Source organism: Ailuropoda melanoleuca, chromosome 6 (assembly GCF_002007445.2).
Source record: "Ailuropoda melanoleuca isolate Jingjing chromosome 6, ASM200744v2, whole genome shotgun sequence".
NCBI classification, from domain to species: domain Eukaryota; kingdom Metazoa; phylum Chordata; class Mammalia; order Carnivora; family Ursidae; genus Ailuropoda; species Ailuropoda melanoleuca.
In genome coordinates this window covers 89,430,734-89,449,045 of record NC_048223.1, presented here as the reverse complement: position 1 = coordinate 89,449,045, position 18,312 = coordinate 89,430,734, and the positions used below count along the sequence as shown (strand labels likewise).

Below are 18,312 nucleotides of genomic sequence, written 5' to 3'. Positions count from 1 at the left end.
TTGCAAATGGGCTGTCTGCTAATAGCGCACGCAGCCAGTGCCGGAGGTGGGGTGATCCCAGCCCCGGGGTCAGACACAGGCCCTTCTCACCCAGGGAGGGGCGCAGTGGACCTCAGAAGCACCTTCTCCGTCTTGCCCTTTGCAAAGCCCTCGAAATTTACAGATAGATCACTCCTTCCTCTCCATCCCTCACTCGCTCTCAAGGCATATGTCTTGACCTTCGTATAAGGACAGGCCCAGGGAAGAGCCTGCCAAGTGCAGGCCTGCTGTGGGGTACAGAGACAGGGCAGGCATACCTTGGAGGGGTGTCTCTCCCCCATTTCCCGGGCTGACATGGGTGGCCTCATGTCCATATCCTGTGTCTCAGCCACGGAAGTAAGCCTTCTGAGCATGGCCCCTTGCTCCCTCTGAGCCCCTGTCCAGCAGACAAGCCTGCAGGAGAGCCGGTTCCACAGAGGGGCCTGAAAAACACTCTGAGAGTGGGCTGTGCGTCCCTGAGGCCTTCCTGGCTTTCTAGGTAGGGGAGGCAAACACCTGAGTGGAAAAGTGTGGTGATTTTATATTCACAAGCCCTCTGGTATCTGGAAAACAGTTGTTTTAATAAAATAAAGACAATCCAATATTTCCCATTAGTTTCCAGTAAGCGACCCAATTTTTTTTCCCATGAAATAAGCCCTCTGGAAAGGTGAGTCTTGTGAGTTCGTGGGCAGCTTGTGAGCGAGTCACGGTTTCTAGGTCATTGCTCACAGGCTCCCAGGTGCTCTCCTTTTTATAGAGCGTGTCCTTGGACAATCCAAGGCCGAAGTCCCACAGGCCATGGAGTGGCTCAGGGTGTGCAGCTGTGAGGTCCAGCAGTCCCTTCCTTGGGGGAGACTCCTCTGCACCCCAGGCACTGCATCAGCCCGCATTCGTGGGGTGCCGCTGCCGCTCAGGACGCACGCTGCTCGGCCAGACCTCCACCATCTCTTTCTTCCTACCCTTCCGCAGACCAGCAGAATATTCTCCCCTTCTCATCGCCGACCAGGAGTTTGGTCTGGTTTCTTGGGAAGAGAAGGAATAAACAGGACTGTTAGAGCCAAGCCTGTGAGTCCCACTTATCCCAGCTGGCCCTCAGGAAACTGCGACACGGGGTGGGGGCGGATTTCAGTCTGGGACCCCGTGGGGCCTACACCTGGCCTCCATCTGAGGCAGGGGAGAACTGGAGAATGTTTTGACCTGGGGGAGGGGGACTTTTGAACTATGAGGATTGTGGTCTCCCTCCTGAGTATGGGGGGACAGTCCAAGATGTCCAGGCTCCAGGGAGCAGGGTGAGGCCCAGACTTTTCCCTCCAGCATCTCCAGGTGTGCCTGCTGTCCTGTGAACACACAGCCGCCACCCCGCCCAACCCCAGCCAAACAAATGGCAAGATTTCCTGCAAAGAGTTAGGGCTCTGGACTCTCCGTCCCTTTGCCCATGGCCCAGCCTAGCCCACCTCACTTCAGCATGGCTTCTAGAACACTGTGTGGTTCCTACCACCACGGAACCTGAGCCCCCACTCCAGGGCAGTAAGGGAAGAAGGGAAACAGGTCTCAAAGGCCCGTGGCCTCCTGAGGCTACACTTCCTAGTTTATTTGGATTAATGAGAGTTAAGTACCACTTACTGCCATGGGGTAATTGTGAAGAATTAAACAATGTCTATCAAGTGTGGTGTCTGACACTTGGCTACTCTACATTGGCTTAGAGCTTTCAAAAGGCTTTTTTTTTTTTTTTTTTGGTAACCTAGGATCATCACCACACCAAATGTCACGATTGGTAGTGGGCCTCAGGAAGGAAGTCCCTCTCCAGCATGACACTACCAAGCCATACACTTCTACCTTCTAGATTTCTTCATGAATTCATGGATATTTGACAGAGAGAGAGAGCAAGAACATGTGTGTGTTAAAAAAATGTCCTAGGGCCCTATAGGTGCACCTCGTTGGCCTCTTGTGCGTGGTGGGCCCTCCCAGGTCACTGTAGCGGTGAGGCCACCTCTCAGGGCCATGAGACCTGAGCCTAGAGCCTTGGGGACTTTCCTAGGGGCAACCCCGGCGCCCCCTGCTGGAGGCCTGAAGAACACAGGCCTTGGTTACCTGGACACAGCCAGAGCTGTCACCGCAGGGCTGGTCTTGCTGGGCTTCCCGGTCAGAGCGAGGCTGACATCCAGCTCTCGACACAGGGCAAGATTCTTCTCCCACCTGTGACCTGTGGGCATCATGCAGGAGAATCATTCGAAACCCCGAGTGGCCTCACACACATGCACGTGTGCGTCCACACGCGGGGCCACAAACACACACACACGCATTTATATTTGTGGTCAGCAACTTGTTAAATTGAGGGGGAAATATATTTAATCTCGGCCTGTGCTGTTGCAAAAAGGGCCGTCCCAATTTAATTTGCAGGCTGTGATAGTTACATGTGCTGACGTGCTGCGGTATCCATTGTGTACCAAATTGGATTTGTGTATTATTGCTTTCTAAATTGCATGCCTAGTTCAGCAAAATTGTTCATCAGTGTTTACTGGCTTTATGCTTAATAAGATGCCCCACAATACCTTGCTGCCAGGATGTAATGCAGCCCGTAATTGCCTAGTAAAAATAAATTACATAAAGTCGGCATTATCAACTTATCTAAATCCTCTCACGCCACAACCAATAATTAAATGCTGGGAACGTTTTTTCAAAAAATATAACTCAATGATTGTTACTTCACTCATTTTAATGACTGCATTTGGGGAGAGACAGTAATTCCTTCAGCATGGAGGGGTGAGATGGAGAGACATCAGCTGGGTACATCCCCGCGAGGTCCCTTGGTGGCCGGGTGGGAAGATGCCGCTGTCCCAGCTGTGCCGAGGTGGCCTTTTCTGTGCACACACAGGCCTGTGCACTGGGAAATGCATGTGCATTTTGTGTTTGTGCAAAAGTCCAAGCAACAAGCCTTCCTCGAGCACTTTTTATGGACCAGTTTGAGTCCAGATCTATGCAGTGATTCCTAAAATGAATCGTGCTCAACGGGGTTGGTCCTTGCTTCAAATGACAAATAAATGAATTCCAGGCAGAAATTAGATTACATCTGCACACAGATGCAGCATCCTTAATATCTTCAAAGATCTCCTCTCTTGCCCCTTACGATGTTTGAGGGATGCAGCGATATGCACGCCATAGGACACGTGTGCAAATATCTATGAGTCATGCCCAATACTGTCGCTTTCCAGCAAAACCATTTTGAGTGGTATTTTGAGAACAGCAAGACCTCCACTGGCTTAGGTGTGTAAGTCTGCGTATGGGCTTGCTGGCTCCGTCCTGTGGCCCAGCCTGGTTTCCCTGAATGTGTCTGTGCCCTCATGTCATTTCACCTGAACCCTCCCTTGAACTATGATCACAACCCTGGCACCTAATTCTATTTGACAGGGGTGGCCTCAGGCACCCTCAGCACAAACGGCAGGGGAAGGATGTGGACCTAGGCCTAAGGGGGCCCTTGCCGGCCTGAAACCGTCTTGTGAGCTCCCTAATGCCATCAGCCGGTATATGAGGGGGGAGGGCTCTCACAAGCCTGTGAAAATCATGAGGACGACCTGCATTTTTTTGTTGAGTAGACTCTTGTCTATGCCCTATTATTTTTCTGTTATCACGTTAGGATGATCTCCATCTGACGGGGCGGGGGAACTGAGGGACAGAGAAGTTGTTGGGGACAGAGCCACGTCTAGAGCCTTGTCTCCTGCTTTTTCTCTCACTCCCATTGCTCCGGACCCCATTCCCAAAGAGCATGATCTCAGCATCACTGTTGATCTTGAGTAGAAATCCATGAATACGCTGGCACTTTCAGAACAAGCAGAACGTCTCTGAGGTGCCCTCTGTTCATCTGTCTTTCCATCCGCCCAGCATTCTTGTTCAGACATGCGTTTATGCACCTTTTCCTCCCTGGACCTCCATAGCTTCAGAAATGGGCAGTGGTGCCCAGCCTGCCCGGGCACGCTCTCGGGCAGGTGTACCACAGCCTTGCTCATGGCAGGCTGCAGAATAAGGATCCCGTGCCAGCTCTCTTCCACATGGGTGGCCATCGGGGAGGAAGTCCGGCCCCTGCTCTCCAAAGAACTGCTGTCAGTTTCTTAGAATGCATAAGCCCGGCACATCTTTCTTTTTCTGCCGAGATGGGCTGATTCCTTGTAGTGCCAAAGGACCCTCGAGACACTGGGACCCGTGAAGTGAATGTGGTTTTAGATCCTTGTGAGGTCACTGCTCTGGGTCAGCCCGGATTATCGACAAGTGCTCCTGGATGGCCTTATTTTGAAGGAAGAGATTCCCCGTGCAGAGCCTGGGACCTAGCAAGGGCTGATCCGATGTCTGTGTATGCTTGTGTGAAGAAAGAACCATAAATGGATGACTAATGACTCAAGGAGGTGTGGAGTACATTCTAGAAAGGAACTAACTGAAAATGGCTATTCTTTTCAGAAGGCAGCCCTCAGCACTCTGGAATATTCTCTCCCATGAAAAATCATGGGTCCTGGCATGCAGAGTAAGTAAACCAGGGACTCATGATGACAGGAGAATTCACACTTCATGGTAACATGCTTCCGTTTGTCGTGGACACCAGGAAAAATGTCTCGGCTCTAGGCCAGAATCTTCAGTGAAGATAGAGCTGAGAAAGAAGGTTTGCTGCACTGGAGGAGATAATGGTGGGGGCCACTGAGACAGCTGTGGTGGAAGAGAAGGAGGTGATGGCTTTGATGGTGAGCTCCGTGCCTGTGGTCGGGGGTGGCGCTGTCGACGGTGATGCGTGGCGTACGTGTGGCTGAGGTTAGTCTGCGGTGTGAAGGTAGTCTGAGGTTGGTTGTGTCGACTCTGGTGGCAGAAGTGAGAACTATAGTAGTCACACAACTTTGGGCGAGTTACTAAGCCTCTCTGGCCTTCAGTTTCCTTCTCCTTCACAGGGGTGTCATAGTAAAATCTACCTCGCACGGTTGCCGTGACAAATAAGAGAATGCGTGACAAGTGCGCACCAGGGAAGCCGCTCCTGGTCAGCCCTCTCCCTCCGAGTTCTGCCATGGTGGCCACGCTGGTGGTGGCACCAGTGGCCGTGATGGCAGGAGAGAGAACAGATTTTCCTACTTCAGTCCCATCCGCCACAACCCAAAGAGGGTTCTGGAATAGTTGTTCTCTTACTTCGGCGCACACCACACTTACCTGGGCACCTGTTGGATATGGAAACTCTAACAACCCCAATTGTTTGCTGGGGCTGAAGGCAAGAACAGGAGCCAGATCTATATATTTAATAAGACTCCCGGGCGCTGCTGATGCAGAGGATCCCAGACCCTCTTTGAGGAGCTTGCCGTGGGGTTGGGTGGGTGGAGCCAGGCTCCAGAGGGCAGGCTTGGACACTGTGGAATCACTTCCTCTCCCCAGGCATAGGGCAAGGCCCCTCCCTGAGCCCTGCTTGCTCCTGTCTGTAGCCTGGCTGTCTAAGCAAGTAGGTATTTGGACCCAGGTTCTAGGCTGAGACGTTTGGCATTGAAGAGTCATCCAGGCAGACGGAGAACATCAAACCAAGTTCTGCAAGGCGTGCCCCTCCCTCCCCATTCTGAAGCTCAGGAGCTCCTGACAATCGCCATCACCACTGCTCACATGTCCAAGGAGCAGCCCAGAGCTCACTGGTCCCAGCATGATGGGGCCAGGATGCAACAGGACTTCTCCATGATGCTTCACATCCCACTAAAGGCTTGCAATAAACTGTGCTCTGTCCCCCTTCCCTGGGCTCTGTAGGCCTGAATGGAGCTCTGGAGGGCAGAGGAGAGGAAAGAGTGAGCAAGGCAAGGGCACCCCCCCCCCAGCAGGGCAGGTACCTCTAGGGCTTGGAGGTGGAGCTGAGGGCTCCTCTGGTGTTGCTAGCCCAGGAACAGACGTCTTCATGTCCTCAGTCCTCCAAATCTGTCCAGAAAAGAGAAAAGGCGTGGCTGGGGAGATGATCCCATCTGGAGCCTCGGGCCCACCCATTCTCTCACATCCAAGGGACTCTGAGGGAAGGGGTGGGAGCATGGTGCCCTTTCACCTCCAGCACTCATGGATTCTCTGGGAAAGCTTACTGACGCTTCGGCCCAGCACAGTCGCAGCTTGGATGGGTTCGCTCTGCCCTCCTATGACCGCAGCGCACCTGCCCTCCACCTCTTAGCGGTAGGGGTGACACTCAGCAGCTAGCTTACTGTCATTTTACTCAGCGAATGCCCTCACATCCCACTGCCGCCATCCCTGGAGGCCTCCCTCATCACTCAGCAGCCAGGCCTCCCATCCTCTGTGTCTGGCTCTTGGTCGCAAGCCCTCCTGGGAGTGTCCTCAGGCTGACCACCTACAGCTTCTCACTTGCTGAGTCCGGACGTTCCGTAGCCAAAGGACAAGGACCAGCCTTCTCTTAAAGCTTCCGTGATCTCCACACCAGGCCTAGCCGAGCGCCGGGCCATCGCAGGAGCTCAGTTACCATCCCGGATAAATGAGTGCTGAGTGTATGAGAGAGTCCCACTCATCACGGGGGGGCCTTTGAAAGAAATGCACCTGCTTCCCGGGCAGGCCGGGCTCCTCTGACTGACCCAGAGCGTGGACCACACCCCACCAAGCCCAGGCCTCGCTGACCCCTCCTGTTCTGGCTAGCCCAGGATGCCCTGCTCCCTGCAGAGACTACATGCCCCTCAGAGCCGCAGGTCGGGCTTCTTAAGGGGCCCTCCTCAGTCTTGTCTCTTATCCACACACACTGGCCTCTCGGCCTGCCCAGCCTCTCCGTATGCTGTGACCTTTCCTCCTCCTCGGGACTCAGCTACACTGCCACCCCCTCTCGTGTCTCTCTGTTAGAAATAAATCCAGTCTCCCTGGGACCCTCCCCACATATTCATTCTGCAGGTATCATCTGCTGCTTCTTCTGAGACTGGGGGCCTGGACATCTGGAAGGCAAGGCCAAGTTGTAGCCATGCTGGCACACAGCAAGCTTTCATAAATATCTATAGAATTCAATGGGCCTTTTCTTGAATATCTTGTGGCATTCAGTTGACATTTCCTTTCATAAACTGTGGATTTTGATTGACAGTTTCTTGAGTAAGCCTCTGAGTTATTCCTTATCTTTACTTATTCCTTCATCTCTCCTGCCAGTCTCAGAAAAATTACCTTGTTCTTCCTGTGCTAATCCTCACACCTCAGTGTTTGTTTCCTTCTCTTCCTGGTTTCTTGATGCTTTCCCTCGCCGTGGCCTTCCTCAGAGGATCCATGGCAGTCTTTGATTATCCTGGTCATAGCATGCACTGCATACGTGCATTTTCTGTTTGTCTCGTCGTCTAGGATATGAGTATCTTGAGGGTAAGGGCCTATTGCCATTAATTTCTGTGACCCCTATGGTGCGTATGAAGAATTTGGCACAGAGCCAGAGTTAGGGGATGGATACATGGATAGATGAACAAATATGTGGGTGGATAGATGGATTCATGGGTAAATGGATGGATATATGGAAGGACAGATCATTGGATAGAAGGATAGGAAGGAAGGAAGGAAGGAAGGAAGGAAGGAAGGAAAAGAGATAAATAGTTGGGTATGTAGATAGTTGTATTATTGGGTGGATGGATGAATAGATGGAGAGGTAGATGGATGAATGGATGGGCAGATGGAAAAATAAATGGATGGAAGGATGGGTGGGTGGATGGATGGATGGATGAATAAGTATAGAGATAAACAGCTGGTTGGATTAGTGGGTGGACAGATGGATGGGCAAGTGTGTGAATGGATGGCCCAAATATTTCTTTTCAGGACTGGGGTATGTTCTTGTGCATTTGACCATTCAGGTTTTACACCTTGTGATAGTAAGTGTTTATTTCATTACATTAGTGTATGTGTATATAAAATTATACATATAATTTTATGTATGTATGTATGTATGTATGTATGTATGTATTTATTTACTTTATGCCTGGCGTGAGACTTGCCTTTGTCCTCACTTGCTGTGGAGACCTGGTCTGGCATGCCACCTGGTTTCAAATGCAGCCTACAGATTTAGACTCTTGGAGGAAGTGAGCAAAACAAAGAAAAACACTTTCTTGTACGATGCTTTCATTCTGCCCAAGACACACCTACCCGAACCATGCCGTCTTGACTCCCAGTGATGATGACATGGTTTGTGTCCCATGCTGGCCCCTCCATCACGCAGCAGCAGGTTATGGCTCCTTCAGGGCCCCAGGCAGTGGTGATGCTGGCCAGGGGCTGTCCGTTGACATTCCACAGAGATAAGTGGGCTCCCGCACAGGAGACAATGGTGCCCTGCAGCAGCGAGAGCCGGCTTTACTCCCCATGCTGAGGTCACTTCCTGCCCATCTTCCACTTGCTCAGCCAGAGTTTACACCCATGCACCCTTACCCTGCTATCTTCTGAAGACTAACCACGGTAATCCAAGACCTTCTAAGACACCCGCTTCTTCCCAGATGACCCATAGGTCTCTTGTGTTTTCATATACAGCAAACTCCTGGCTATTTTCCTATTGCAACCATGTGTTTGGATACGCTTTCCCTGACACAAGCTGACTGGCTCACCCATTGGGGTCCTCCCACAGCCCTTTCCCTGACCATATACTGACTGGCATAGAAGATCCAGCTTGGAGACTGCCCCTGGCTCTGGACATGGGACCTATACCTGGCTGGCCAGCCGTATACCCAAGAAAATTTGGATATCACCTGATGGAGGGCAAGGACAGAGGTCTGAATGATTGCATATAGCTCATAAAATTGGACAACGTCCCTCTGAAGGGAATTTCTGAGGAAAAATGTCCCCATTGAATCTCCTGTAATGTTTATGTCCGGAGCTTTCTTCTCATGTCCTTGTCTATATTATAGCCAATGGTGTAGTGGTCACTGTCACTGAGGTCTCATAAAACCAGTTGGAGCCATTGAGTCTTTGAGTCTTTGAGTCTTGCCCTAACCACAAAAGGGATGTAGGGAACCCAGTGCCCTTCCGTAGCCTCTAGACTGGGCTCCATCATGTCCTTTCCTGAATTGTTTGGTATAGAGTGTGCTTGAGGCCAAGGACCATGTTTGATACATCTCTGCCCAGCACCCAGCACTGGGCCCAGCAGGCAATCAATTGGTGAGCTCAACTGGTTTCAGGACAAGTTGAAGTCAACAAGTTGTCCTGATGTAAGTCTTCTCTGAGGACTGAGGACATTATTCTTTGTGGGTTTTATGCTCTCTCAGATCAGGGCTTGGTTCCTTACCCAATACATCCCCCAGTTCATTCATTCACCCACCATCCATTCATCTATTCATCCACCCATCCACTCTCTATCTGTCCATCTACCTATCCACCCACTAATTCACCGAAATTTCCAACCACCCACATACCTATTCATCCATCCATCCACCCACCCGCCATCCATCTTCCTATTCATCCTTCAATCTTCCCATCCATCCACCTACCCATCTATCCACCTATCATCCATCCATCCATCCATCCATCCATCCATCCATCCATCCTCTATCTGCCCATGTAACAGTCATCCTCATTTCAGGCCTACCTGGAGACCACTTTTGACCAAAGTTGGTACCAGGAGCCTTCTTGAGCATCTCCCCCCCTTCTATAATCCCTTTGCCCATTCTGTCCATGCACTGGACTCCTGGGGTTTTCTGCGAGCAGTTGAAGAGGCTTTGAATCCTCAGGGAACCCTGTGCCCTACGATGGGGATTCCAGCCTAGGAGAAACTCCACACTGAGATTTAGATATCTATTTCTCTAACTCTCTCTCTTCTCTCTGTCTCTCTCAAACACACACATGTTCCTGACAGGCTCATCTATGGTAGCCAGCATGGAGGGACAAGCAGAAGTGCTTCCTGCCATGGAGACCAGAAGCACCTGCTGAGTTAACAATGATTTGCAGTCAGTGAGCTGAATCAGTCAGTCAAGCCCAGCAGAGCTCTTACCAAAGCCAACTCCATGCCTGTGCCAGAACAGGCACTTCCCACCACCCCCACCACCCTGAGGGAGAAAAATAAAAAAGGAAAAAAACAAAATCTAGACCCAGATGCTGCACGTTGATGGCTCCACTCTGCCTGGGTAAAGAACAGTCCACACATTCGGGAGCCCCTCCACATTCTTGGGTGGTCAGCCTCTCTTTGCCCCTGGGTTTTCTCTTGGGGCACTGCACTGTGCTGCCAGGTGGGCTCCCAGACATGGAGAAGGCAGGGCCTTACCGAGACGTCACTGATGGCAAGGGCAGAGATGCCCTCTCGGTGGGTAGGCAGGCGGGCCACGTGGGTGAGGTGGTCCAGGTCCCACAGGATGCAGGTACAGTCTTGGGAGCCACTCACCAGGAGGCTGAAGGCGACTGATGCTGCCAGGCATGTGACAGCCTGGGTGTGTCCATACAAGGCCTGGAAACAAGAGGCAGACCCACAGGTTAGGAGGGGGAACCTCTATCCAGCTACCTGGGGAGAAATCCTGCCCTCTCTTTCACTGTTGGGCCCAGAAGAGGAAACAGAGATTCAGAGTAAGTCTGTGATTCCAAAGTCTGTGATATGTGTGCACGTGTGTGTGTGTGTGTGTGTTTGTGTGTGCATGTGTCCACGCTGGCCTCTCAGTTCCATCCATCTCTGGGAGTTGAGGCCCGGCCTGGGTGGGTCTGCAGTCCATTTACGATAACCAAAACAGAGGCCAGCAGCGCCCTCTTGCCGTGTGCCCCCTGCACTGTCTTGCAGCTAGTCACATGCAAGGGTCCTGATTCGCAAAGTGTGCCGTTACAACCAGGTGTGTGAGCATCGTCTGGGAACATGTTAGAAATACAAATCCTTGGGACCTATCGAAGACCTGCTGAATCAGAAACTCTGGGGTTGGGCCCCAAAACATGGGTTTTCACAAGTCCTCCAGGGAATTTTTGGGCATGCTCAGGTTTGAGCATTACACCAAGGGAGCCTCAGAAACAAGTATGCATCTGCCCACTAAAATGGGAAGAAGGCAGGGAGGTCGGGTCACAGTTAAAACACGTACGATGGGTCTGGGTTCATAGCCTGTCTGGCCACATGGCAGCAGGTGACTCAGGGCCTTGGTCTTGGCCCTCAGGTTGGCCTGTGCTGGGTCTGGCCTGGTTCACAGATGCCCACATATCCAGATAGGGCCAGAGGCCTTGCTCCCTGGGGACGTGTGCCAGAGGGGCTGCGGTGGCCTGACACCCCCAGGCCCACTGCTGCGGGCAACAGTGTGGTTTCCGTCACAACTGTCCCAGAAGCTGCCAGGTAAGCATGATCTGAGGGCTCCCGTGTGCGCATGTGCTGCTGTCCTTTGGAGTCAGCCAGAGAAGTGCGGAGGTGGCCTTCTGAATCGTGACCACCCTGGCTTAGCTCGTGGCAAACCTCCACCCTCAGGGCAGATGACGGCTTCCTCATTGGGTCAAGGAGGCTGAGCAGCATTTTTCAAAGCTGTCACTTTGCCTGGTCCCAGCAATTAGAAGTTCAGCCAGGGATTCCTGTTTTTTTCTAACAGACCCTAATGTGGCACCAACCAGACGATGCTGGCAAGGTTCTGGACGTGACCCACAGAAGACACTTTGGGTCATCTTAGGAAACCGGAAACTGTCTAAAGGAAGAGAAAAGCAGAGGCTTTGACCAGAGCTCTGATGTCTAAGTTCTGACCGCAGGGGAGATGGCGACTCCAAAGTGTGTAAACCAGGGGACCCTGCAGTCAGGGCTGGGGATTCAGAAGGCGAAGCTCTGAGCCCAAGTGCCTACACGCGTGCTGCCCATTAATGGAGCCAAGCCCGCGGCACTGTGAGCACTTAGCCCGCCCCATCGGGAAAGGCTGGGGGAATCAGCGAAGGAGGACACCGGATTTCAATGTGTTCTCTACTGCCTCTTTTGTTTTCTCAGAACGCGGTAGTCCCCCCTTCTCCATGGGGGACATGCTCCAAGACCCTCAGCAGGTGCCTGAAACAGCAGAAAGTACCAACCCCTGTGTCTACTGTGTTTTTTCTCCTATACATACGTAACTATGACAAAATTTACCTTACGAATTAGGCACAGTAACAGATTAATAGCAGTAACTAATAACAAAACAGAATAGTTATAACAATATACTGTAACAAAAGTTATGTGAATGTGACCTTTCCGTCTCGAAATATCTTATTGGACACCGTACTCACCCTTCCGGTGATGATGTGAGTTGATGAGATGACACAAGGGGAATGGCATAGGCACCGTGATGTGGTGTCACTCTACTGCTGACCTTCTGACATGGAGTCAAAAGGAGGACATCTGCTTCTGGGTCGTGGGTGACCGCAGGTAACGGAGACCACAGGAAGTGAAACCAGAATAAAGGGGCAGAGGGGAGGGGACTGGTGCACGACCTGTCTGCACGGGCGATTAAAATAACTTCATGATGTCATCATACCTAACTAAAGTAGCAAAAAATAAATAAACTAAAAGGCTCTGGAAATCAGTGCTCCTGCTGGCCACCTGTGGTGACTTGGGCGCACTGACTCGTCGGGGCCGTAAAGCTCCGGAGCCACTGTAGATAAAACATTATGTCCCTGCTTGGTAATTTAACTTCTGGAAATTTATTTTAAGGAAACAATTAATCAGAAGCAAACAGCAATCTATATAAGTTGTTTTCTGCAGCACTATTTAAAATAGTTAAAATTTGGAAGTAATGTAATTGTCTAGTTGTAGAAGAAATGGTTTATTAAACTGTGGCGCACTGACATAACAAAACAATTGAAATGTAATTTTATGGAAATGGAATAATATGGAACAATTGAAATGTAAATTATAGAGACTGTGGAAAAGCAGAAACAATTTGATAGGCTGGGCAAAAATAGAATAAACATAATTACACAATGATCAGAATAGTATAAATATGTATATCTGGGGATGGCAGTATGCAACAATGAAAACTTTTATAGGGATTAGAGAGAATTGTTCAAATTTGAAGTGAATTTGAAATTTGTCTTTAATGTTGTAATATCTTTAAAAAATAAAACACTTAAAAAAAAACTGCTTATGAAACTAATGATGATTTTGTCAACCAGTCGGGGACAGATGACCTCGCTGAGCAGTTGGTGGTCTGGGGGATCCCCAAGGCCATGTCAGCCGCTATCGGTAAATGCAAAAGTATTTTATTTTGCCTAGGAAAAAAGAGCTTGTGGGATTCCCCATCCCTTTTCCTCTTGATTTATAGCTAGGAGAGGATGATGAAGGACATTTTTATGCTGTCAATACCGGGGCTTTTACAGATCATCTTCCTTTCTAAAAGGGACCTTGGAGCAGCCGGCGGAGGCCGCTTCCCTGACTCCCCCTGGCTGGCCAGCTCCGCAGTCAGGCTGGGTCTCCAGCTGTCCCCAGGGTGGGGCCTGAGGAGGGGGATGTGTCACAGAGTAAAGCACGGTCTCTTCACTCAGGCCTGGAATAAGAACTCAGCCCCCTGACCGCAGTTCGTGGAAGGGAGCAGGGAAACCCAGAATGACATGAACACGTGAAAAGGCAAGGCGCCCCTGCTCCCCAGGATTCACAGCCCCCTCAGCACTGATGGATTCGTTCCTTCACCTCACTTGAGGTTCACTGAGAGCCCACTGTGGACTGCCCACGCACTGGGGGGTAGCTTGAGGGGCATCCAGGGAAACCCAGCATCAGTTCCCATGAAACATGTTCAGTTTAGGAAATCTGGCCCATCGTGAGTTTTGCAGGATTCATTTGTGTTTTCGTTATCTTGGGTCTATATGGCCAACTACAAAACAGATGTAAAAATAAGTGGCACTTTAGAGCTGAGGCTACCCTGTGGTACTCTCAGGCAAGTTCAAGGGTGCACAGGCAGGAAGCGGGGGTTTTGAGTTAGATCGACCTAGATTAAAAGGCAAACTCGCTTTTCCTGAGCATCGGTCTCCTGCGAACGTGGGAGTGGCAGTGCCTGCTTTACGAGAGTGAAATGAATGTACGGAGTGTAAGTAAGCTGTAAGGACACTCTGCTTGGTATCAGGGCAGCGGCGGTTCCTGCCACAGGACCAGAATGAGTCCGCTGCCCCCTGCTTTCGCTCGACTCCTGCACAACCGCTTCTGCTCTGAAACAGCCTCTCCATTTCTGCCTCTAGCGTGAGTCTCTTCCTCGCAACTGGTTTTTTCACCAGTAAAGATGATAATCGTACCTATTTGACAGTGCTGTTGAGAAGGTAAGATGAGGCTGTCGGCATTAAAGTGTCCCCAGCACATGGTTGAAAGCGTTCTCTAGCGCAAGGAAACTGGTTTCACTGGCTCTGCGGCGCAAGCGGCGTCTCCCACCGAGGCCCCCGCCCTGTGGGCTTGTCAAATCCACCGTGGCCCTGAAACCGTGGCCCTCTCATGGCCCAGAGCCATGTGCTGTCCCCAGCGCCTCAGGTGTTCTCTGCTCCTGAGGGAGGCAGGGCGTTCGGCACGCAGGGAGACCACACTCGGCCACCGCACCCACCCCAGGCGCCGTCCCCACCTGAGGCTCCATACCTGCTTGAGATGCAGGCTTCTTGGGCGGCCTTTGGCTATGCTGAGCTCCCACACACACACCACAGCGCTGGCCCCGGAGGTGATGATCATTGTGGGGGCTGGGCACACGGTACACAGACAGCGGCCCCAGGCAGCCAAGTTCTCGAACGTCATTAGAATCTAGAGGAGACGAGTGGGATGAGCACGGGTGCCCCGGCCAGCACAGGGCTGGGAGTCGGGACAGGGTGACAGAGGGACAGAGGCAGGTCTGGAGACTGCTGGCCTGCCTGTGTGCCATGGGAACTGGGGGACATGTCACTTGTTCGAGAGGCTGGCTCTGGTGACAAAATCCAGGCAGTGCAAGGCTATCGCCAGGGAGCTCATACTCTAGGGAGAGGGGAGAGACAAGTGAGCAGGCAGTCATGGGGACATTGTGAAAATCCCTTGGGAGCACAGTGAGCCCCAGGAGGCCAACGACAGCCTGAGGAGGTCAGAAACAGCTTTCAGGAGGGGCTGACATCTGGGACTGGTTTCTGGTTTCCTCCTGAAGTGGTAGGGCAGGCTGGGTGTGGGGAGAGAGAGCTTGGTGGGCAGGGAGCTCATGCCATGTGATCGATCAGTGGTGGGAATTAGGGTGGGAGGGGAGTGGGGCTAGGCAAGGAGCCTGGGAGGCTGCCAGGGCCACAGCAAGAAGGGAGGTCACTGGAGGGCCGGAGTCAAGGGTGGAGGAAGGGTCAGCAGATGGTTGGCTTCTGGCACCAGCTGAATGCTCAGGGACTGTCCTCTGACTCTCAGCCATGACCGGGGCCAGAGGAACCTGACTTCCCACCCAGGCTAAGTGAGAGTCTGAGTGGCCTCCATGCAGCCGAGTATCCAGCTGGTGGCAGAGACTGCTCTGAGGTGACAGCGTGCACTGAGAACTTGTAAGCTCTGCTCCTTGGAACACGGGTTGGAGGCTTGGCCCACGAGGGCCCTGAGCCCAGCTGTACAAACCCTCTCCCTCCCAGGCAGGGGGCACAGCCACATGGGGGCAGTAGGGTGTGGGCAACTGTACCTGCTTTGGGCTGGCCCATCTTCGAACCACCTCTGCCCCCCCAGATGGTGGCCAAGGCCCTGCACCTGTCCTGCACCCCAAAGCCCGGCCCTGCGCCCCATGCCCACCCACCTTGTCGGAGCCATAGTTCCCCAGGCAGCAGCTGCAGTCGTCAAAGCCCCAGCTGAAGGTCCTATTCCAGAGAGGGGGCAGCAGCACCTTGTTCTTCTCCACGGCCAGGATGGTCTTCTCGGTAGGGACGATGTGGCCAATGGCTCCTTTGGGGGATTCCGAGCCTAGAGAGAAAAGGTACATATCTGCCCCCCAGTTAGTACGGTGGAGCTTATACACCAAAGGACCACATCCCCTATCACTGGGCCCAGAGAAGAGCCGTGGCAGGTGACCCAGACTTGGCAAAGCACAACCTGGGCAGGACCCTCTTGCTCGCCAAGGCCGTCACCCAAGGGCCTTACTCCAGGTGCTGTGTTAGACCCTGGTCCCGAGCTGGGTCCTCTGGCCCTCGGTTCCTCCCCTGCTTTCATACATACATGAAGCTCGCATGTGGCCATGCAGGTCCTCAGTGTCTCTAAGGGCTGATGTCATGGGAGGAGTGGCTGAGGCTGTCCGGGCAGATGGCACAAAGCCACAGGAGCCTTGGGGGGCTCTGCCCTTCCTGCCCCTCCCAGGCACCTTATCTAGCAGGGCTGGGTAAGCCAAAGACACTTTTCTTGGATTTGAAAGGAAAAAAGGACACATCGCAAAACCCCAGTAAACCGGACCTTATCCTCCTTACACAACTCCAGAATGTTGCCCACGTAGTGGGATTTCCCCAAAGCTGCGCAGCCTGCAGGTGGCACAGACATCAGACTTCACACACACCGTATCTCTAGGAAGCAGCAGGGCTGGAACTCCCACTGGGCCGTCTGCCCCCGGGGCGGGGCAGGCCCACCTGGGGGCTTGGGAGCAAAAGTGACGGTGGGAACCAAGAAGCGGAAGCTGCAGCCCTCCCTCGGGAAATCTGGGACTTCCTCACTTGGCTTTGGAGGTGAGAAGGGGTGTCCATGTGTGCGGAAAGAGAGAGAAAGAGAGAGGTGTGTGTGTGTGTGTGTGTGCGCGTGCACATATATATGAAAGAAAGAAAGGAACGTGTGTCTTGGACATACAGACAGGTGATCTGTCAGGATCTAACAGAGGTGGTTCTGGACACTTCCAGAGCAGAGGCCTCCCAGATTCCTTCTGTGACTTGAGACACAGCCACCTAAAGTCAAACCCCAAGACCCTGAAGGGTCTGTACTCTTGAACCTCCAAAACAACAGTCGCTGAAGGGACAACGCTGGGACAGGGCGCCAAACGAAGCAGACGGGGCAGTCACCTTTGACTGTGACCTGGGAGGGTCTCAGCGCCTGCAGGCTGTAGAAGAAGGGCTGTGGGTGGCTGGGCAGGCTCCCAGGCAGGACGGCATCCTTTCCAGGTGAAGGCTTGCCCGCAGCGCTCCTGGCTGGGTGGGGTTTCGTAAAGAGCTGGAGAGACGGGGGACAGACGCAGACCACACGGGTCATTAGGGACAGATGGCCAGAGGCGGCGGCGGTGTCCCCATGCGAGTCACCGCGGCACCTCTGCTCTGAGTGCTGCCGGAGCCGGGTTTGCTCCTCACTGAGATGAGCATACACAGAACTATCTGGTTCAGCCCTGGGACGCTGCACATGAGGGGCTTGGGGCTCAGAGAGGGGCAGCTACTTTCCCCAGCTCACAGCGCGGAACCAGCAGAAACAGCTCTCCTCGATGCCTCGTCTCCACGCTGCCTGGGAACAGGATGACCTCGCTGGGGAGCCCTGGTCCCTGGCAGAGCTGCCTCTCATATCATGGGGTCAGAATGACCCTCTTTCCTCTCTAGATCACGTGCCTCTCTTCATTTGCTGGAGCTGCTTCCCATATTTCCCCCTTTCCCTTCCGAACACTCTGAAGGCGCATCCATCTGGGCATCCACACAGAATTCTTTAATGGCATCTGTTCAAACATTCTGAGGAGCACAGGCAAACCCCATTAGTGGCCTTTTTTATTTTCATTTTTCTTAGATCTCTGCTGTCAAATTGTCCCTAATGCCAGGCTTTTTGCATAACCAGGCAACACACGAAGTACAAGGCCATGCTGCTGGCAGAATCTCGTGGCTGCCACACAGGGCAGCTGAGGCCAGCTCCAGCTCTCCACCCTCCCCTCCCCAACGAGGCTGTTCTTTCCAGCCCATTGGGCCCATGCTCCTCGATGGAAACATCCACTGGGTACCACAATGGAGGGGTGAGAGCTGGCCCCAGCCGGGCACAGGGGCAGAGGCGAGGCTCTGCAGGCAGCCGGTGGGTTGGGGGAAAGGGGTTCTCACAGCAGCCTAGGCTCCATGACAGCCCTCAGTCAGATACTGGTCTACCTAGTAAATCTGGGTGGGTGAGCAAGGTAGACAGAAATCAGAATGGTGACTTTTAATGAGCATTAAATAAAGAACGTCCCTCCTTGCACAGAATGACTAAAGCACCATAGGCTAGAGAGGCCTGTCACAGCCTCAGCACGCACAGCCCCTCGATGGCAAGTGCACGGGCCTGGAGTATTTGAATCCTGCCTCTATTTGGGACCACTGGAAGAATTCTCATTCTGATGATTACTTAGAAATATTTTTGTAAATGCTCAAATGCTACATATTAAATAAACTCAGAATTTAAAATTGTGCGCACTCTGTGAGCACACTGATGTGAAAGTATTTTTTGCTTGTGGACAAGGACTATGAAGTATATCAACCAGGACACAATTGGATGGGGGTGGCTAC

General features: G+C 52.4%; 1 protein-coding gene across 1 annotated transcript in view; it reads right to left on the bottom strand.

Moving 5' to 3' along the window:
* Positions 1-578: 578 nt before the first annotated feature.
* Positions 579-18,312, bottom strand: part of WDFY4 (WDFY family member 4) — a 290,100-nt gene continuing 272,366 nt past the window's right edge. The window contains exons 55-62 of the mRNA XM_034663601.1: positions 16,870-17,230; positions 15,630-15,814; positions 14,486-14,644; positions 10,220-10,399; positions 8,119-8,301; positions 5,856-5,940; positions 2,110-2,221; positions 579-1,040 (exon numbers count right to left, since the gene is read on the bottom strand). Of these exons, the coding sequence (XP_034519492.1) occupies positions 974-1,040; positions 2,110-2,221; positions 5,856-5,940; positions 8,119-8,301; positions 10,220-10,399; positions 14,486-14,644; positions 15,630-15,814; positions 16,870-17,230 (1,332 nt within the window). The 3' untranslated portion in view covers positions 579-973. The remainder of the gene's footprint in view (positions 1,041-2,109; positions 2,222-5,855; positions 5,941-8,118; positions 8,302-10,219; positions 10,400-14,485; positions 14,645-15,629; positions 15,815-16,869; positions 17,231-18,312) is intronic.